General features: G+C 36.6%; 1 protein-coding gene across 5 annotated transcripts in view; it reads right to left on the reverse strand.

Moving 5' to 3' along the window:
- Positions 1 to 1705: 1705 nt before the first annotated feature.
- LOC122428445 (UDP-glucuronosyltransferase 2A1) overlaps positions 1706 to 18939 on the reverse strand; it is a 61901-nt gene continuing 44667 nt past the window's right edge. For 3 of the 5 annotated variants that reach the window (XM_043448479.1, XM_043448475.1, XM_043448477.1), the window contains 5 exons: positions 15449 to 15597; positions 12499 to 12630; positions 6675 to 6762; positions 6056 to 6275; positions 1706 to 4049 (listed from right to left, as the gene is read on the reverse strand). In XM_043448479.1, the coding sequence (XP_043304414.1) occupies positions 3770 to 4049; positions 6056 to 6275; positions 6675 to 6762; positions 12499 to 12630; positions 15449 to 15597 (869 nt within the window). In that variant the 3' untranslated portion in view covers positions 1706 to 3769. The remainder of the gene's footprint in view (positions 4050 to 6055; positions 6276 to 6674; positions 6763 to 12498; positions 12631 to 15448; positions 15598 to 18939) is intronic. The other 2 variants (XM_043448480.1, XM_043448476.1) reach the window with 1 other exon arrangement.

An 18939-nucleotide genomic window follows, 5' to 3' on the forward strand; every position in this document is an offset into this window, starting at 1 on the left:
TTATCAGCAATGGAGATTATAGTATGTGGCCGTTAGAAGTCCTTATCAGACAGCAATTTTTCATAAAGAAAATTACGGTGTTTATCTTGTTAACTATTACATCCCCTAAAAGAGCATACTGAGTCTCCAAAATGTTTCCATATTTTCTCTAAAAATATTTGCTGAATAAATGAGTGAATGAAATAAACATCAGATTTCAAACTTATTTCTCGTAGTTGCTCATTAACATATATGTGCTGTGTTTAGTTGCTCCATCATGTTCAACTCTTTGCAACCCCATGGACTATAATCCACCAGGCTCCTCTGTCCATGGGGATTCTCCAGGCAAGAAACTGGAGTGGGTTGCCATATCCTACTCCAGGGGATCTTCCCGACCCAGGAATTGAACCAGGGTCTCCTGCATTGCAGGTGGATTCTTTAACCAGCTGAGCTACAGAGAGGCTCTGTATTAGCATACATAATTTTGAATAAACATCAAGCAAACATGTAACTAAATATGTATAGTTATACATAAACATAAACATCGGCTTTTTCATTTCCTGTTTTAAATCAACATATTTCCACAAAATTATATTAAATGCATATGACTTTCTTACTCATTCTAATAAAGTGAACATGTCTGTATGAGAGGGTTGTAAGTAATAGAGAAATGTCCATAAATCACCAAACAAAACAGCTGAAGAAAATATATTCAATGAATTTTAGTACTCATAGAATTGTTCAGAGCTGTTCATTTTATTGAGCTGTTATTATTTCTCATGATTATTCAATTAATATTTTTTTAATTTTAAGTAAATGATTATATCTGTAAAATTGAATGTTTTGTTCTCTTTCTGGATAATTCATGTTTACTTTGAAATTAATGTATTTTAACAAGTTCCTTGGTTTTATACCATGTATCAATTAGAATGTTTATTTCATAATTGTTCATCCCTTCGTTCTTGAAGCATCATCTTCTCCTGGTTTTCTAAGAAAGAACCCCCAGTTTTGTTCCTAATAACAAATCATTCTTCCTTATTCTCTCTTCAAAGCTTCCTCTGAATCTGCTCATAATGGTGATCCTGGACTGCTTTAATTATTCTTCATTTATCTCCCCAGACCTAATATCCTCAATTTTATTTTCAAATTTTGTATCTCAGGATGCTCACATCTGTGTACTGTATTAATTGAATTCCTCTGCTATGTAGCTTCTAGCTGGATTTAGGCAATTGGGGAAGATAGTAATTATATTTCATCACCATTCTCTTCCTGGTTTGAGACCACGTCTTCAGCAATTGCATTGTGCTTCCATTTCTACATCTTTGACCATCTGTTTCTTCCTCCATAGTTTCAATTCTAAGATAGCAGTAACATTTTAAGAGATTAGTGAGATTCTCCGGCAAAGGAAGAAACCTGTAGATAACTAGGGTCAGAAAGGGAGCTATCAGGCGAGCAGAATCTATGGAGCTGAAGTTAGTCTTGTATGTAATGGGTGTCCAATCTCAGAAACCAAATGGGTACTTGCACTTAGATAGTGTTCATGGCCAGCTGGCCAGGAATGGCCAGCCCAGCTCTCATGAAATCTGAACTATTTGCTACATTCTAATTAACAAAAATAAATTTAGCATAGAGCAAACAAATATCTGTTCTCAAAACACAACTGTTAAAGTCAAAACATATCAGGATGACTCGCCTTTTTAGAAAGATAACATTTAACAAATACATATTCAGCCTTCACAACAAATCTGTGGAATTTATTTGCATTTTCAGTATTGTACATTTTCGAGTGTGTGGGCACGTGTGCTCACTCATATCCAACTCTTCACTACCCCATGGACTGTAACCCACCAGGCTCCTCTGTCCACGGGATTTCGTACACAAACATGTTGGAGCAGGTTGCCATTTCCTACTCCAGGGAATCTTCTTGACCCAAGGATGGAACCCGCGTCTCTCTTATTTCCTGCACTAGGCAGGCAGATTTTTACCACTATACCACCTGGAAGGCCCCATATTCAAGAGGAAATACTTACAGTGTTCAGTGATATAATTATTTTTAAATTGGAAGTAATTTTCTATATACCATATTAAAATAAATAAAAGTTTTTAAAAGTTCAGTAAGCCTGCGGATGCCATTTATTTTTTTTTCAGTTATATGTCAAATATTAAAATTAAAACTTCAATTAAGCATGTCATTAAGTTTATAATGGATAAAGTAAAATCTTTAATGCATTTGTTAAATTAATGCAAAGCTGAATCCAGTATAACTATTACTCTTTAGTGCTTTACATTGATACATATTACTATAGCATATGCTTGGTTGAGGGGCTTCCCTGGTGGCTCAGTGGTAAAGAATCTGCCTACAAGGCAGGAGACTTGGGTTCAATATTGGGTCAGGAACATGCCCTGGAGAAAGAAATTCCAACCCACTCCAGTATTCTTGCTTGGGAAATCCCATGGACAGAGGAACCTGGAAGGCCATGGTCCATCGGGTTACAAAAGAGTTGGACATGACTTAGCAACAAACAAAAACAATCCTTGGTTGAATAGGTTTGTTAACATCTCACATCCTTGGACAATTAATTGATGAATTTAAATTTATTGAAAATAGAGACTGAAAACTAGTATAATAATTGTATCAGTTGAGTAAATATTTATTTTTTGACATAAAATGACACTTTTGATTATAGTGGCTGTAGATTATGAGCATTAACAATTTTTAAATATAATGATTTGGACCTTAACTTAAAGATTATCCATTGTACTATAAATTACAATTTTCATAAAATTATTAAAATGTTTTCTATATTTTTTGCTATTTTTTCTAAAAATTATCTCTTCTTCCTTAACATACTGCTGACATTCTCTGCCCTGAGAAAAAAATAACCAATGATTCAATAGATCTCTTGCTTGAAGGCAGTGCTCAGTCTCTTGCACAAAATGGTACACAAGAATATTTTCTGACTAAAGTCAGAAATGTAGGTATGGTTATCTGTGTTTAGTGAAAATCTACAGGTTTTCACTGTCCTGGTGTGATATGCCATCACAGTTATTATCAATTCATGTTCTGACCTCAGTAACACTTAGCAAGCAGAAGTCCTTTATGACAAATAAAATCATTACTCTTCTTGTAATAGACTAGTCTCCTATAATGGTTTTCTAATTTGTGTGTCCTAGCAAATACTGTGAATTTTATTCTCTGTGTTCTCTGCATCTATCAGCTTTGACTTACATTTTGCGTGTTCCTCAGGATTCAGTATATTGTCAGCATATAACTTAAAGTTAAAAATAAAGAAAAAATTGATATTATGAATGAAAGTGAAAGTGTTAGTCACTCAGTCATGTCCAACTCTTTGCAACTCCATGGACTGTATCTGGCCCACCAGGCTCCTCTGTCTAAGGAATTCTCCAGGCAAGAATACTGGAGTGGGTTGCCATTCCCTTCTCCAGGGGATCTTCCCAGTCCAGGGATCAAACCCAGGTCTCCCGCACTGCAGGCAGCTTCTTTACTTTCTGAGCCACCAGGGAAGCCTGATATTATGAATAGATAAACATAAAATTATTTGTGTACCTTTCTTAGGACTGTTTGAGGAAGAGAGTAAAGCCAGCTGGGAAAAGACAAAGAAAGAATGGAACATGCGCATGGTTAATGTTATTGTTGAATTCTAGAATTTATATCTATGTTAAGGTAGAGAGGAATGGGATTTTGGAAATAGGATGAAGATATGTTTAAGGTCATTGTGGCTAGAAGAACAGAATTGTCCATGCAAGCCTTTAGCAAACTTAGAAAGATCTATTCTCTTTTTTTCTTCTTTCCTGTTTTACCAAATTTTCGACAAGAAAACAGACAACATTTTGTGACCAAGAATACAGCTGTGGCCACACAGGCCAGCAGGAACCCAATCACGTCCAGAGAGTGGTACTGGAACCAGGTGAGGTCGTGGGCGGCGGGCCGCAGGTGCTTGGCTCCCTTGTGGCGCATGACAAACTCGATCCAGAAGACTGCTCGGTCCAGGGGCTTTACAGGCTGATCATGGTGAATCCTTTTTAACCTCATAGCATTCTCTTTATAACTGGTAGGCAAAAACATAGAAATTATAGAGTTTTGTTTTCATTTAAGGTAAGTAGAGTAATATTTCATAGCTTCTCTCCTAAAGCTTTATCTCTAAAGTCATGACTCTAATTTATACATCACAGTCTGTTAGGAGGACTCCTCCCTTCAGAGCTGAAAGAACTTTACACATACAATTTTCAATATTTAAAAAAAATTAAATGTATCCTATACTTAACAGTATACATGTATACATAAGGTAGAAAGAATAATTAATTAAAAGTCTTACCCTGAAGATTCCTTTCCAAACACATTTCTCTCTCTTTTCCATGGAGGTAAAGACTGAATTCATGTTTATTATTGCCACATAGTAGTTTTACCCTGTTTGCATTTAGTTTGCATGCTTTTGAACTTTAAATAAGAAATATCATCTTATATGTATTTTTAAGAAGTTGCTTTTCTTGCTCAATATCATATGTGAAATTTGTCAGTATTGATGGTTTATTTATGGTTTATTTTTTACTACTGTGTAGTATTGCATTAGAGATATACACCATGATTTACTCAGCTCCCCTGTTGATAGACAGTGAGTTATTTCAGTTTCTTTTTCTATTATAGACCATATTGCTATGTACACTTGTGGCATGTTTAAGCTCACATAGCAAAGGCAAGAGTTTCTCTAGAAGTGGAATTTCACATTGTTCATGATTTGGATGTCACTGTGTGTGGTAGTAGCTCAGTCATGTCTGACTCTGCGACCCCATGGACTGTAGCCCACCAGGCTCCTCTGTCCATGGGATTCTCCAGGCCAAGAATACTGGAGTGAGTTGCCATTTCCTTCTCCAAGGCATCTTCCTTACCCAGGGATCGAACCCTGGTCTCCTGCATTGCAGGCAGATGCTTTACTGGGCTAAGCTACTACTAGCTAATGCCAAATCATCTTCCAAGATTGTTACATCAATTTATACTTTTAAGAAAAGTTTCTGAGGATTTCAGTTGTTCCACATTCTGGTCAAAAGTTTTGCCAGATTTATTAATTTCTATATTTTTTCCAATCTGGTAAATATAAAATACTATCTCCTGGTTTTAATTTGACTTTATCTATTTATGCATAAGGTTTTAATGAACAAAAGATTATTACCAATTCATATTTCCTTTTCTGCAAAATTCTTGTTCAAACTCTTCCTTACTTTTATATTATATTTTTATTGTTTTCTGATTAGTTTTTAGGAGCAATTTTTAATAATCATATAGTAATCTTCTGTTCATTATCTGAGTATTAAAAATCTTCCAGTTAAGGAAAAAGGTAAGTATAGGATGTATGTCACATGCTATATGAACAAAAGCCACAAGGATGTTAAAAAAATGTTAATTCTTGCTGTGACATGAACTTTGCTGGTCACATAGCATGTTAAGAGTTATGAGGAGGGGAGTGGAAGAAATACACTCTTTACAAAATGTGGTAAAACACAAACATATAAAAAAGATGGAATAAGTCAGTTGTAAATGTATTGCTTCATTTTTCCAAGAAGGGATATTGGCCTTGTGTGAATTATAGTTTCCAAATTACTCCAGATCAAGATTGTAAATAACTCTATACTGAGAGAAAATACCCACTAGGAAGTCCATAAGCAGATTGTCCAGTAAAAGATCTAAGAATTTATGTAATCACCAGCATTATTTATTTTGAGAAAGCTCTACAAGAATATTTGAAATCTTGGTTTTGTTTTACAATTTCAGCCAATAGCTTCAGCAGTCTGGGAGAGGAAATAATAAAATGGTTCTCATATGATAATGTTGCAGTTGTTATTTACATGTGAAAATACAAGTTTAAAATGCATGAAACATTGGACATTTCTGAGTATCACAGGTAAAATAATTTAAGCTAACCCTTTAAAAGTGGTAGTACTGTGGGCTTAGTACAACTAAGCCTGCAGACCACAACCACTGTCTGTGAGAGGCAGTGAAGACCCAGAACAGCCAAACACACACACACACACAAAATAAAATAAAAGTAGTAGTACTCACGAAGGCTCATTAATGACTGTTCTCAAGGCACTGAGCAAATCTGCACTTGTCATTGTGTTTATGTTCACTTCCACGGCCGCTCCTTTGGCCTTCATGTGAGCGATGTTGTCAGGCTGATCAGCAAACATTGGGACTCCCACCATAGGCACCCCATGATAGATAGCTTCATAGATCCCGTTGGTTCCACCATGAGTGATAAACGCTTTTGCTTTGGGATGACCTAGATCGGAGATGAGATGAGATGTGGGTAAGGATTTCATGATACATGAAACAGTAACAGAATTTCAGAAAGACATGGGGTAAAAACTCTTGGATAACTCAATGAAGAAGGCAATATTTTCTATGAAAGCTGAGAATATGGGTAATTTCTACCTCAAAAATTGGCAAATTGAATCCCCTTTGCATTGTCTGGAAAGACTTATTGAAGAGGTAATAGCTGAACTGAGATTGAAATTTGAAAAATGATGAGAGTCTTAAATGAAGATCCCCTTTTGAGAATCAGAGGAAGTATCAATCTATAAACTTAATGACCAATTCTTTAATTATATGTGCTTAAAAGTGCAAGTAAAATGTGGAAATTTAAATAGTTAACTTGTTTATTGAATTTCCTTGTTCTTACCGAGAAGATCATTCTGTGGTATCCAATCATAGAGCCGAGTATTGGCTCCTAACGTGGCAGGCTTCTTTCCTTTGTATCTCCATAAAACCTGTGGAAGACAGTGCTTTAATTGTGAAGCAAAACAAACAAATCAGAAAAATTAAGGCATTTTAAGGCTATAGAGTTATTTAGAAATCATATAGTCCATACCAATTTTTTTTATTGTTTCTTTGTTTTGCTATTTGAAAGCCTGTGCTGAGGTGTTATATGAAGTAAACAGAAGTTTATAAAAGGTTCAAATAATGGACACGTTCATGTATATCTTTTACAGCAGTTAACTCTAACTTAAAAATCATAAACAAAAAATATTGTGAAGAAAGTTTTTGAAGAAAAAGTCTGTCCCAAAATCTGAAAACAGCAAATACCACTTGATGTTCTGAAAGTATAAATTAAAATTATAATTTGTAAATTTTCTTTTTTTAATTTAAGAGAACTAGATCATGTTCTAAGTAAATTTTTTTGATATTCAAGATATATCATTTTAAGTCTATAACCATTATTTTGTTTTCAAATATTTTATTGCTGACATGAATGCATATTACTTTCTTGTGTGTAAGAATATAATTTAATAGAAAGGGTCATGGGCATAATGCTCCTCCATATTTCTTTGTATTTTAACAGGAATTGCTAAAGGAGAGAAAAGCACAGCTTGATTTCCTCCCCAATGAGCTCCAGGGCATGACAGTAATATTCCACAGATTCAGATATTCCCTGCTTTCTTGGAATCAACTCTGTACCTCAGTTCTCAAATTGGGACAAGTGCAAACATTCTTCACTTTCATCATCTGCTTTAGTTATTTATGATTATGATAAAGGTTGCATGGTAGTTGATCAAGAAGGATTTTATTCTAAGCAAAGTTGTAGCTATCTGTGCCTGAGAGACAGGCTGAGGATCCAGTGGAGAAGAATCTGATGGTGGAAACCAGCAGCTCTTTTCTAAAGACAGGAGGCATGCATGTGCACTAAGTCACTTCTTTCTTGTCAAACTTTATGTGATCCTGTGGGCCATAGCCTGTCAGGCTCCTCTGTCCATGGGATTAGCCAGACAAGAATACTGGAGTGGGTTGTCACGACGTCCTTCAGGGGATCTTCTCAACCCGGGAAGCAAACTTGCATCTCTTATGACTCCTGCATTGGCAGGTGGGTTTTTTACCACTAGCACCACCTGAGATGCCCCCAGAGACAGGACATAGGTGATTTTTTTTCAGGTAGCCTAAAAGGCTGACTCTCGTTCCCCAGGCTAAGGCTCCAAGGACATCCCAGGCAGGAAAGTGGACATGGATAGGCATCACTAGTGCCATCAGCACTGAGACATTGACTTATTGAGTGACGTAACATCCCAGGCTGAAGGGGTGAAGGGTGCTCAAGTCCTTCTCCAAATTCTGAGTTCTGGGCATCTTGCTCTTCCCTCAGTGAATGGCCGGTGGCACGAAAACCTGCCCGTTCTGTGCGTAGCTGGAAGCTAAGCTGCTTCAGTTGTGTCTGACTCTGTGTGACTCTATGGACTGTAGCCTGCCAGGCTCCTCTGTCCACGGGATTCCCCAGGCAAGAACACTGGAGTGTGTTGCTGTGTCCTCCTCCAGGAGATCTTCCTGACCCAGGGATAGAACCCGTGTCTGTCTCCTGCATTGGCACATGGGTTCTTTACCGCTAGCACCACCTGGTAGGAAGCATTTATGGGCAACTTCCCTACATACTTGGACTGCCCTGGTGGCTCAGAGGGTAAAGCGTCTGCCTGCAATGTGGGAGACCCGAGTTCGGGAAGATCCCTTAGAGAAGGAAATGGCAACCCTCTCCAGTATCCTTGCCTGGAGAATCCCATGGATGGAGGAGCCTGGTAGGTTACAGTCCACGGGGTTGCAAAGAGTAGGACACAACTGAGCGATTTCACTTTCCCCACATACTTTTCCCCACATACTTTGCAGTCCACCTACTTTCTATGATAGTTGAGAGGAACGTATCAATACAAAAGAGGTAGTTTGATAACACTGAGATAAAGTAAAACTAATTGCCAGTTAGGATGGCCTCATGACAAGTAAATTTACATAGTAATCATGTTTGTTTTAATGCATTTTAACCCTCATGTTCTTCCTACTAGTCCTGTTTATTTTCCATTTCTTCACCCGCAGTCTCACTTCCAAAACCTCTTAATAGACTTAGTGCAAGCCCTTTTAAAAAAGGTAAAGGCAAAATGGTTAAAGGCAATTAGTTTTACTTTATCTCAATGTTTGCAAACTACCTCTTCTGTATTGATATGTTCCTTTCAACTATCACAGGAAGTCAGCTTTTTGGATGATGATTTGTTGTCTTCCTTCCCTCCCTTCCATCCTTCTTTCCTCTCCTTCTTTCTTTTTCTTTCCTTTTTTCTCTTTCTTTCCCTCTCTGTTTTTCTTCCTCTCTCTCTCTTTCCTTTTCTCACTTTCTCTTTTTGTTTGTTTGTTTGTTTCTGAGGGGAGATGAGATAGAGGATTTGTTTATATTCCAATATTTAATGAAGTATCTTGCTAGGATGCTAACCACTTGTTACATAATTATTTTTCTTTTGGGAACTCTATATGAAAAAGTTCAGATTAAATGTTAACTGGTGGCAACCTCTTTAACAGAACAGTCTAAACTAGAAAATATAGAGTTTTAACAGGGCTAATTAGTACACTTACAATTATAGAGTTTTATGTACTTTAACATAAAAATATAAAGAGATGATGCTTCATGAATGAGAGTATATAAAGAGTAAAAATCTAGAATAAACAAAATTAAAGTTGGTTGAATGTCATAAAGCAGAAAATACACACTGACAACATTAGGATTTTTAACTGTAGATAGGATTAACTGTAGATTTTAACTGTAGATTAGGATTTTTAACATGTAGGATTTTCACTGTAGAAAATTCAGTTTAGAAAGATCAGGCTTCTATTTCTAAACCAGTTACACCTTGAGTTCTACTAAAGTCGAGAAATGTGAAGAATATTCTAGAATGTGATTCCGCTACTCTCTGTGTAACCTCTCTTTTCCTGAACCTTGAAGCTGACATATCTGAAAACTTTAGGGAAGAGGCAGTACAAGTGGTAAGACTTCAAAAATTATAATTTTATTAGAGGAAGTTGGGAAGGTGAATGAGGAGTTAGTGTTCAATGGGGACAGAGTTTCAGTTTAAGAAGGTGAAATATTCAGGAGATGGATGATGGCAACAGTTGCTTAACAATGTGAATATACTTAGTGCCACTGAACTATAGCTAAATGTGGTTAAAATAGTATGTTTTCTATTATGTGAACTTTACCACAATGAAGAAAAGACATTTGAAACAGCAGATGTAAAGCATTTAGCTTGGTGCAAGGCATATAGGGTATTAAGAAGAGGTGGCACGAAAACACAGAAGAACTGTACAAAAAAGATCTTCATGACCCAGACAATCACGATGGTGTGATCACTCACCTAGAGCCAGACACCTAGAAATGTGAAGTCAAGCAGGCCTTAGGAAGCATCACTACAAACACAGCTAGTGGAGGTGATGGAATTCCAGTTGAGCTATTTAAATCCTAAAAGATGATGCTGTGAAAGTGCTGCACTCAATATGCCAGCAAATTTGGAAAACTCAGCAGTGGCCACAGGAATGGAAAAGGTCAGTTTTCATTCTAATCCCAAAATAAGGCAATGCCAAAGAATGCTCAAACTACCTCACAATTGCACTCATCTCACACTCTAGTAAAGTAATGCTCAAAATTCTCCAAGCCAGGCTTCAGCAATACATGAACTGTGAAATTCAGATGTTCAAGCTGGTTTTAGAAAAGGCAGAGGAACCAGAGATCAAATATCCAACATCTGTTGGATTATCAAAAAAGCAAGAGAGTTCCAGAAAAACATTTACTTCTGCTTTATTGACTATACCAAAGCCTTTGACTGTGTGGATCACAACAAACTCTGAAAAATTCTGAAAGAGATGATAATACCAGACCAACTGACCTGCCTCTTGAGAAATCTGTATGCAGATAAGGAAGCAACAGTTAGAATGGAACATGGAACAACAGACCGGTTCCAAATAGGGAAAGGAGTATGTCAAGGTTGTATATTGTCACCCTGCTTATTTAACTTATATGCAGAGTACATCTTGAGAAATGCTGGGCTGGATAAAGCACAGGCTGGAATCAAGATTGCCAGGAGAAATATCAATAACCTCAAATATGCAGATGACACCACCCTTATGGCAAAAGGCAAGGAAGAACTAAAGAGCCTCTTGATGAAAGTGAAAGAGGAGAGTGAAAAAGTTGGCTTAAAACTCAACATTCAGAAAACTAAGATCATAGCATGGCATCTGGTCCCATGTGTTCATGGCAAATAGATGGAAAAACAGTGGAATCAGTGACAGACTTTTATTTCTTTGGGCTCCAAAATCACTGCAGGTGGTGACTGTAGCCACGAAATTAAAAGACACTTGCTCCTTGGAAGAAAAGCTATGACCAACCTAGATAGCTTATTAAAAAGCAGAGACATTACTTTGCCAACAAAAATCTGTCTAGTCAAAGCTATGGTTTTTCCGGTAGTCGTGTATGGATGTGAGAGTTGGACCACAAAGAAAGCTAATTGCTGAGAATTGATGCTTTTGTATTGTGGAGATGGAAAAGACTCTTGTTCAAATCCCTTGGACTTGAAGGACATCCAACCAGCCCATCTTAAAGGAAATCAGTCCTGAATATTCATTTGGAAGGACTGAATCTAAAGCTGAAACTCCAATACTTTGACTACCTGATGCAAAGAGCTGACTCACTAGAAAAGACCCTGATGCTGGGAAAGATTGAAGGCAGGAGGAGAAGGGGATGACAGAAAATGAGTTGGTTGGATGGCATCACCAACTCCATGGACATTACTTTGGTAATTGGCGATGGACAGGGAGGCCTGACGTGCTGCAGACCATGGGGTCACAAGGAGTTGGACATGACTGAGCAACTGAACTGAACTGAAGGCAATAGGGTACATGTACCAACTGACTGAGGTATAGCTGTCTAAACAAATGAGTGCATATCTAGACAGTCAGTTTCATCTGTCTGGGCCACTCTCCCATTAGTATGTATGTTGATCTAGTCTTTTTATTTGGCTGTATGCTCCTTGAAGATGGGACTGCACTTTCTGGGTTTTTTCCCCATTATGAAGGCGATTTGGTTCTCAGATCTTTCAAGGAATCTTGCCTGTCTTCTTTGAAAGACCATGGTTGGGATGGTGTATTCATTTTTCTGGAGTGGACAGTATGGCCAGCAGAATAACAGAGAGGTTAAGGCTATGCTCCCTGGAGTCCAACAGATATAATACTACCATATACTAATTGTGTGGTCCTCAGCAGATTATTTCACCCCTATAAGCCTCAGTTTCCTGGGATGTGTACATGACCAGAGGAAATCACTACCTCATAATGGGCAATCTAAGAATTAAATAAGATTATGTGTATAAAAGATGTGGCAGAGTATCTGGCATTTAATAAGTGCTGGTAAATGTTAACTGATGTGGAAAAATTACTAGAATCTTATTATTTCATCTCTATGTCATTGAAAATAAATGACTTCATGAAAAGATATATTTTTATAGTAATGTGAAGGTTCAGTAAGAAAGTGGTAAAGTGATACATTTGAATACAAGATACATTTGAATCTTTTGAGACATTTTTACTTAAAGGTGGTGCCAGTTTTGTTCAATGAAGGATGACTTACAACTTTTATCTGGAAAGAATACTAATAGCCACCCACTCTCTACAATTGCAAAGTGACTCTGCTCACCAGGATTGGAGTTTATACTAACCTTTTGTGGAATCTGGGCAAGAGCTGAGGCAATGCGATTGGCTTTTTCTTCTGTGAGATTTTTGACCATTGACCCCAGAGAAAATACCACAATACCATCTTCACCTGAACTTTGGACAAATTCTTCCATTTCCTGCAGGGATAAGATTATATTTTATTGCATTATTAATTCAATGGACATGAGTTTGGGCAAACTCTGGGAGACAGTGAAGGACAGAGAAGCTGTAGTCCATGGGATTGCAGAGTCAGATGTGACCGAACAACTGAACACATCAACAAAATTCTATTTATTACATAAGTGCCAATCACTGGGGGGAAAAGGCTCTCTTACACTCCTAAATTAGAAGACTCAAGAGATGTGTGAGGGACATTGTTAGACTGATTCTGTCTTCTGCCATATAGAACCATCTAGTCTTGTTAGAAGGAAATGTATTTCTGAAATGATGGGCTAAATATACAATGGGTAATTACGCAATAAAAACATGAAACCAAACCATTATACAAAATGAATAGGTGATAAAAGGCAGATGTTCTCATGGTGCATGGAACTATCACTCCCAAAGTTTAATTTTATGAGCCAACAGACCCGTCTGCAAACTTGTAAAAATATTCTTTGGAAGAAAGCCCAAAGAAGGATTCTGAATTAGGCTTTTAAAAATTTTAGCATCCCAGTTTACAGTCAATACCTTTTGAATAACTTTATCTAGCTTCCTGTTAGGTATTTAGGATATTTTCCTCATGTTTATTATTTCCCTGTTTAATAGGGCTAAAAGGATTTTAAACAATTGCTATACATAGTAATATATTTGAAAAAAAGATAATGCAGTGAAAACCTGTTAGAATCATCATAACACTTATGAGACAGTGTTTCTGTCTCACAAGAGTGTGACACTAACTACGTGCCCAAAATGTGAGTCTTAGAACAGAAGTAAATTATACATTTCTCTGCAAATAAACCTCTTGATGATCACTTGCATGCAAAGTTGCTCCAGTCATGTCCAACTCTTTGCAACCTCATGGACTGGAGCCCACCATGGTGCCATTTCATCCTCCAGGGAAACTTCCTGATCTGGGGATCAAACTCACACATCTTACCCAGTCTCCTGCATTGGCAGGTGGGTACTTTACCTCTAGTGCCACCTGAGAAGTTGTGCAAACTGGGGACAGCAAAGTCTGGGATTGAGGTCTTCCTCATTATCTATGTGAATGTCACCTTTTAGAGATGTGTCCTCTGTTTGTAACTATTCGTTGTTATCCTGCAACCACTGGTGTTTCACAGTTAAAGTCTAGTAAAATTATCAGGGAAAGGACAATGCCATAAATAAAAGCAGATCACTCTTTTTAGCTCAGTTAAATTTAAGAGAATAGCTGATGTCCTAGGAATTGGTGTTTTATCTTTATGATTCATCTCCCTACAAAGACAGTGATTGAATAAAAAAAATCACACACACACAGAGACATAGACACACATACCTGTGTATAATAATTATACACTTATTTGTTTGATTTGGTTTCTTAGTTTAATTTCACTGCTTTTCTATTTTGTGTGTCCAGTGATTGGCATAATTCTTTCTCTCTTTTTTTTTTTTTTGGCATAATTCTTTCATGAGAAAGATAAGCCATGATTGGTGTTCATATTGCTGAAATATCTATATTAATAACTGAGTTTTGGAATGGAATACATTTCCCCTCTTATGAAACATGTCTGAGCTATTTTTCTGAAATCGCCTGCATGTGAAAAGTGGGAGTGGAATGATAAACATAATGGTGTGGCAAGTGAGCCATGGAATATGTCATGCATCTTTCTGTACCTTTATTTATTTTAGATATTGGTTTCTTTTTTCTTTTTTTTTAGATATTGGTTTCTTATCTCCAGTAATAACACTCAGTGTAGCTTGTCTTTAGCTATAACCTATTGGCATGAAACGCATATTCACAATCTGGAAGTGAAATTTTAAACTTCAATATTCACCTTCCCCTAAAGTGAAATCAAGAACTCTTATGGGAACATCATTTAACCTGCCCTCTTATACAAAGAGTATGCTCATTTACCCACAACACAAACAAATAAATATCTGTCTCTTCACTGCCTATTGATGAATATAGTTAAGTAAAATATTCTTACTTTGTTTACCTACTATTCTCTTTTTATGCTTCTAAATATTGCTTTCTTCTGATATTTCTGGCAGTCCTTATTTATTCTTGATAACATTGGAATACGGGTGCATGATTTTCTTTTTTACTCCAAAAAATTCCTGATATCACAGTCATAAAGAGCCAATTCAGCATTTCAGTTTCTCAGTTATGATTTCTAATTTACATTAATGACTCCCAAATTTATTTCCAGCACTCTCAGCTGAGACTGAAATCTTGTACTAACCAGATGATTTTTAGAAATCTTCACCTGAAAATTCCTTTGCCTTCTTAAAGTGAATTTGAAATTGAACATATCATTGTCATCTCAAAAAAGTTTTTTCAAGCAATTCTTTCCTGGCTTAGTAAAGTCTACTGCTCTCCAAGAAGCCCTGTCTGGTTCCGTGTCTCCCATCAACACTTAGCTTTTATGAAAGCATCTTTATCACTCAAATGACCATAGTAAATGTCCCTATTTATAACTGCATCATGCTTCTCAGGAAGACAGCTGCAGTCTCCTTAATGATAGCCAAGGTTCAAGCTTCCTGTTTTTTCAATCCAGTGTCTACGCTATGGACACACTGATATTTTTAACATGCCACTTGGAAGATTTCATCCTTCTGATTAAGTATTCAAGTCAAAAAAAGGAACATTATTCATAAGAGACTTCTCTTATGATTTTGAAAGTAGATTTGAAGTAGAAAATGAAGCAATTCAGCAGCAAGCATATCTCTGTCATAGATACTGCAAGCTTTAAAAGAAAATCAGGATATTATATAAAGTACGAAAGAGCTTTCCACTGTATTAGACCTACCTACCTTAGGTAATGGTTTGGCCGGTTTACAATGCAGTCCGCCTACAAACTCAAAATTTGGTAAGTATGGACGAGGAAATTCAAAATCCCAGTATGTCCTGATGAGCCAAATCTCTGCTTTCCCCATGGTCTCACATAGCGTAGTGGGTCTTCCTGGAGAAAATGAAGGAAGTAGGCTTGAACTTATTAGCATACATATTTGCTGGGAAAAAATTGCACTGCTGATTTTCTGATGTTCTATGAAGGAACTCTTGATTACTTATCACATTTAGATGTTAAAAGGAAGTGAAACTTAAAGTATTAATGAAAGATGGAGGAAGAGAAGGAAGGAAGAAAGGAAAGAAGATAGAAAGGTAGAGAGGAAGGATGGCAAGTGGGAGGGAGGGAGAAAGAATGTTTAGGTAGGAAAAGAACAGTAGTATGTAAAATAAAATAAACTCAATAAAATCAAATAAAAATACAATTCTTTGACAAAAATAAGTTCTTTCAGGAAATAAATTCAATCAAAAATTTTAACCACAACTCCAAGTACTGATGGATTTCATACTCATGGTTTCTCTCCAATCAAATGGCCCATGGCAGATTGCTGCTGCTGCTGCTGCTAAGTCACTTCAGTCGTGTCCGACTCTGTGTGACCCCATAGACAGCAGCCCACCAGGCTCCCCCGTCCCTGGGATTCTCCAGGCAAGAACACTGGAGTGGGTTGCCATTTTCTTCTCCAATGCATGAAAGTGAAAAGTGAAAGTGAAGTCACTCAGTCGTGTCCAACTCTTCTCGACCCCATGGACTGCAGCCTACCAGGCTCCCCCATCCCTGGGATTTTCCAGGCAAGAGTACTGGAGTGGGGCGCCATTGCCTTCTCTGCATGGCAGATTAGCTGCATCCTATTAACACAAAGGACCTCCCTGATGACTCAACAGTAAAGAATCCACCGGCAATACTAGAGACGTGGGTTTGATCCCTGGGTCTGAAAGAGCTCCTGGAGAAGGAAATGGCAACCCATTGCAGTATTCTTGCCTGGGAAATCCCATGGACAGAGAAGTCTGGGAGGCTACAGTCCATGCGGTCACAAGAGTCAGACATGACTTAGCAACTAAACCACCATAAACACCAAATCAGCTCTCAGGGGTTTTCTAATTTCCAATCAGGACTATCTTTCTACCTTTTGGCTTGTTAGTTTCAGGTTCACTCACATTGTTGAAGAATTCCACCAGTATCAATTTACCTTGTCTTGCTGAGTCAAATCTCATCCCTTCATTGATTTGCTATTATTTTCTCCATAGGAAATCCCTGAGTAACTTAAACCTAGTACAACCCCCTTTGGAATGCAGATTACACATGCATGGATTACTAGTATCACACATTTGAGTGTCACCTTGAAATTATGTTTTATGAAAAGGATAGATTCTATATATTCATTTTAGGAGATTTGTAAAGAACAAGTATTTGCAAATTACTCAGTCAATCATTTGTATACACAAAAAATATGTGTTGCATCTAAGTAAAAAAAAATTCAGATGCGAATGCTCCTTTCTTAAAGATTCTGTTCAGAAATGGTGCTTTTATGTACTCCAGGTTGAATATCCTTCTTGAAGAATTGTTACTATTTTGTAGTGTTTGGATATATGTCAGTAGTTTTATGTGCATGTGTGTGCTCACTTGCTCAGTTGAAGTTATATAGGCAATGATTTAACTTGGTAATAAAAAAGCCATTTCCAAGGACACTTAGCTTGAAATTGCCAAAGACTGGATGAGAACAAAACACCACAGTTTCCCCACAAACATGCTTATGTTTTTTAGATGTGTTGCTCCATGTGTGTGACATCATGTCTTGATTACTAAGTCCTTAGGAGAAATCATATTTTTGAAATATTTTTGAAAGACATAACTTAAAGTATTTTAGTACACTAAAGTATACTTAGTACTTAAGTAAAGTACTTAGTACTTAGGAAAGTACTTAGTACTTTAGTATACTTAGTATACTAAAATTCTTTATTTGAAGCAGTTATGCACAGTATGAAATACACATCAACGCAAGAACAAAATTGTGCTAAAGTACGAAAAAGTTTTAAATTTCTTAAGACATTCTAAATGTTAGGCTGAGGACCTGTAAAACAAAAATATGGAATTAAACTTTACCATCAATCTTTTTTTTTGTTATTATTTTGTTACACAAAATGAGTTATAACCACAATAGAAAATTTACAAATAATTGATCCATGGCCACTAAATTTGAATTACCATGGAAATATTGTTGCTGTTTCAATCTATTATTTTAATCCTTCATGATGAGTCTACTGAGATACCTTTTAATTTCAGAGAATTCTTAGAGGGAGCCTAAATGTATGACAAAATGCTACATTGTAAATGAGACAGATTGTGGTATTCAGCAGAGGACAGGTACCAATCTCTCAGTGGTAACTCATGCAAGCTGTAGATATTAATCCAGAGACAACCTTACTAGGCTTTCTAGACTATTTATTTCTTTTAAAGACATGCTAGAAAATTAACATGTATGATTTCTGTATCACAGTCTATGAATTAATACTTTATTTTTTTAGAGCAATTTTGGATGATACCAAATTGAAGGAAAAGTGGAGATATTTTCCACATATACTTGTCTTCACACGTGCATAGACTATCCCATTATCAACATCTCCAACAGAATGGTACATTTGTTACAGTTGATGAACTCACACTGAAACATTATAATCACCCAAAGTTCATGGTTTACAAAATAATTAACACCGAGTATAAATTGAGTGATCTTAGACAAATAATAAAGACATGTATCAATCATTATGGTATCATACAGAGTATTTTCACTGTTCCCAAATTCTTTTGTGCTCTGCGTATTAATCCCCCACTTTCATCCCACACCCTGGCAACCATTGATCTTTTTGTTGTCTCAATAGTTTTGCCTTTACAGAATGTCAGAGTTTGAATCATTCAGTACATAGACTTCTCAGCCTGGAATTTTTCCTTAATAATATACTAAATGTGCTCCCATAGTTTGATGTTTTTCTGGGACTTGATAACTCATTTTTTAGAGCTGAATAATATTCCTTCTTTAGATCTGCCACTGTTTATTCATTCACCACTTGATTTATTCCAAGTTTGGGCAGTTATGAATGAAATTTCTATAAATATCTATAAACATGCACATTTTGTATAAACATAAGTTCTCAATCCCTTTGAGTAAATACCAAGAAGTGTGATAGTATGTAAGAATTGGTTTACTTTTATAAGAAACCACCAAGTGTTTCCCAAGTGACTGCACCATTTTATATCCCACTAGCAATAAGAAGAGCTTCTGTTTCACAACTTCCAAGCTTTTGGAGTTGTCAGAGATCTGCATTTTAGCCATTTTAGTAGATGTGCAATGGTTATCTCATTATTATCATTATAATCTGCATCTCTTTCCAAAAAAATTACATGGAACATTTTTTATATACTTATTTGTTAAATATCTATCTTTTTGTGCAGTTCATTATT

This window comes from Cervus canadensis, chromosome 26, assembly GCF_019320065.1.
Source record: "Cervus canadensis isolate Bull #8, Minnesota chromosome 26, ASM1932006v1, whole genome shotgun sequence".
In the NCBI taxonomy this organism is placed as follows: Eukaryota; Metazoa; Chordata; class Mammalia; order Artiodactyla; family Cervidae; genus Cervus; species Cervus canadensis.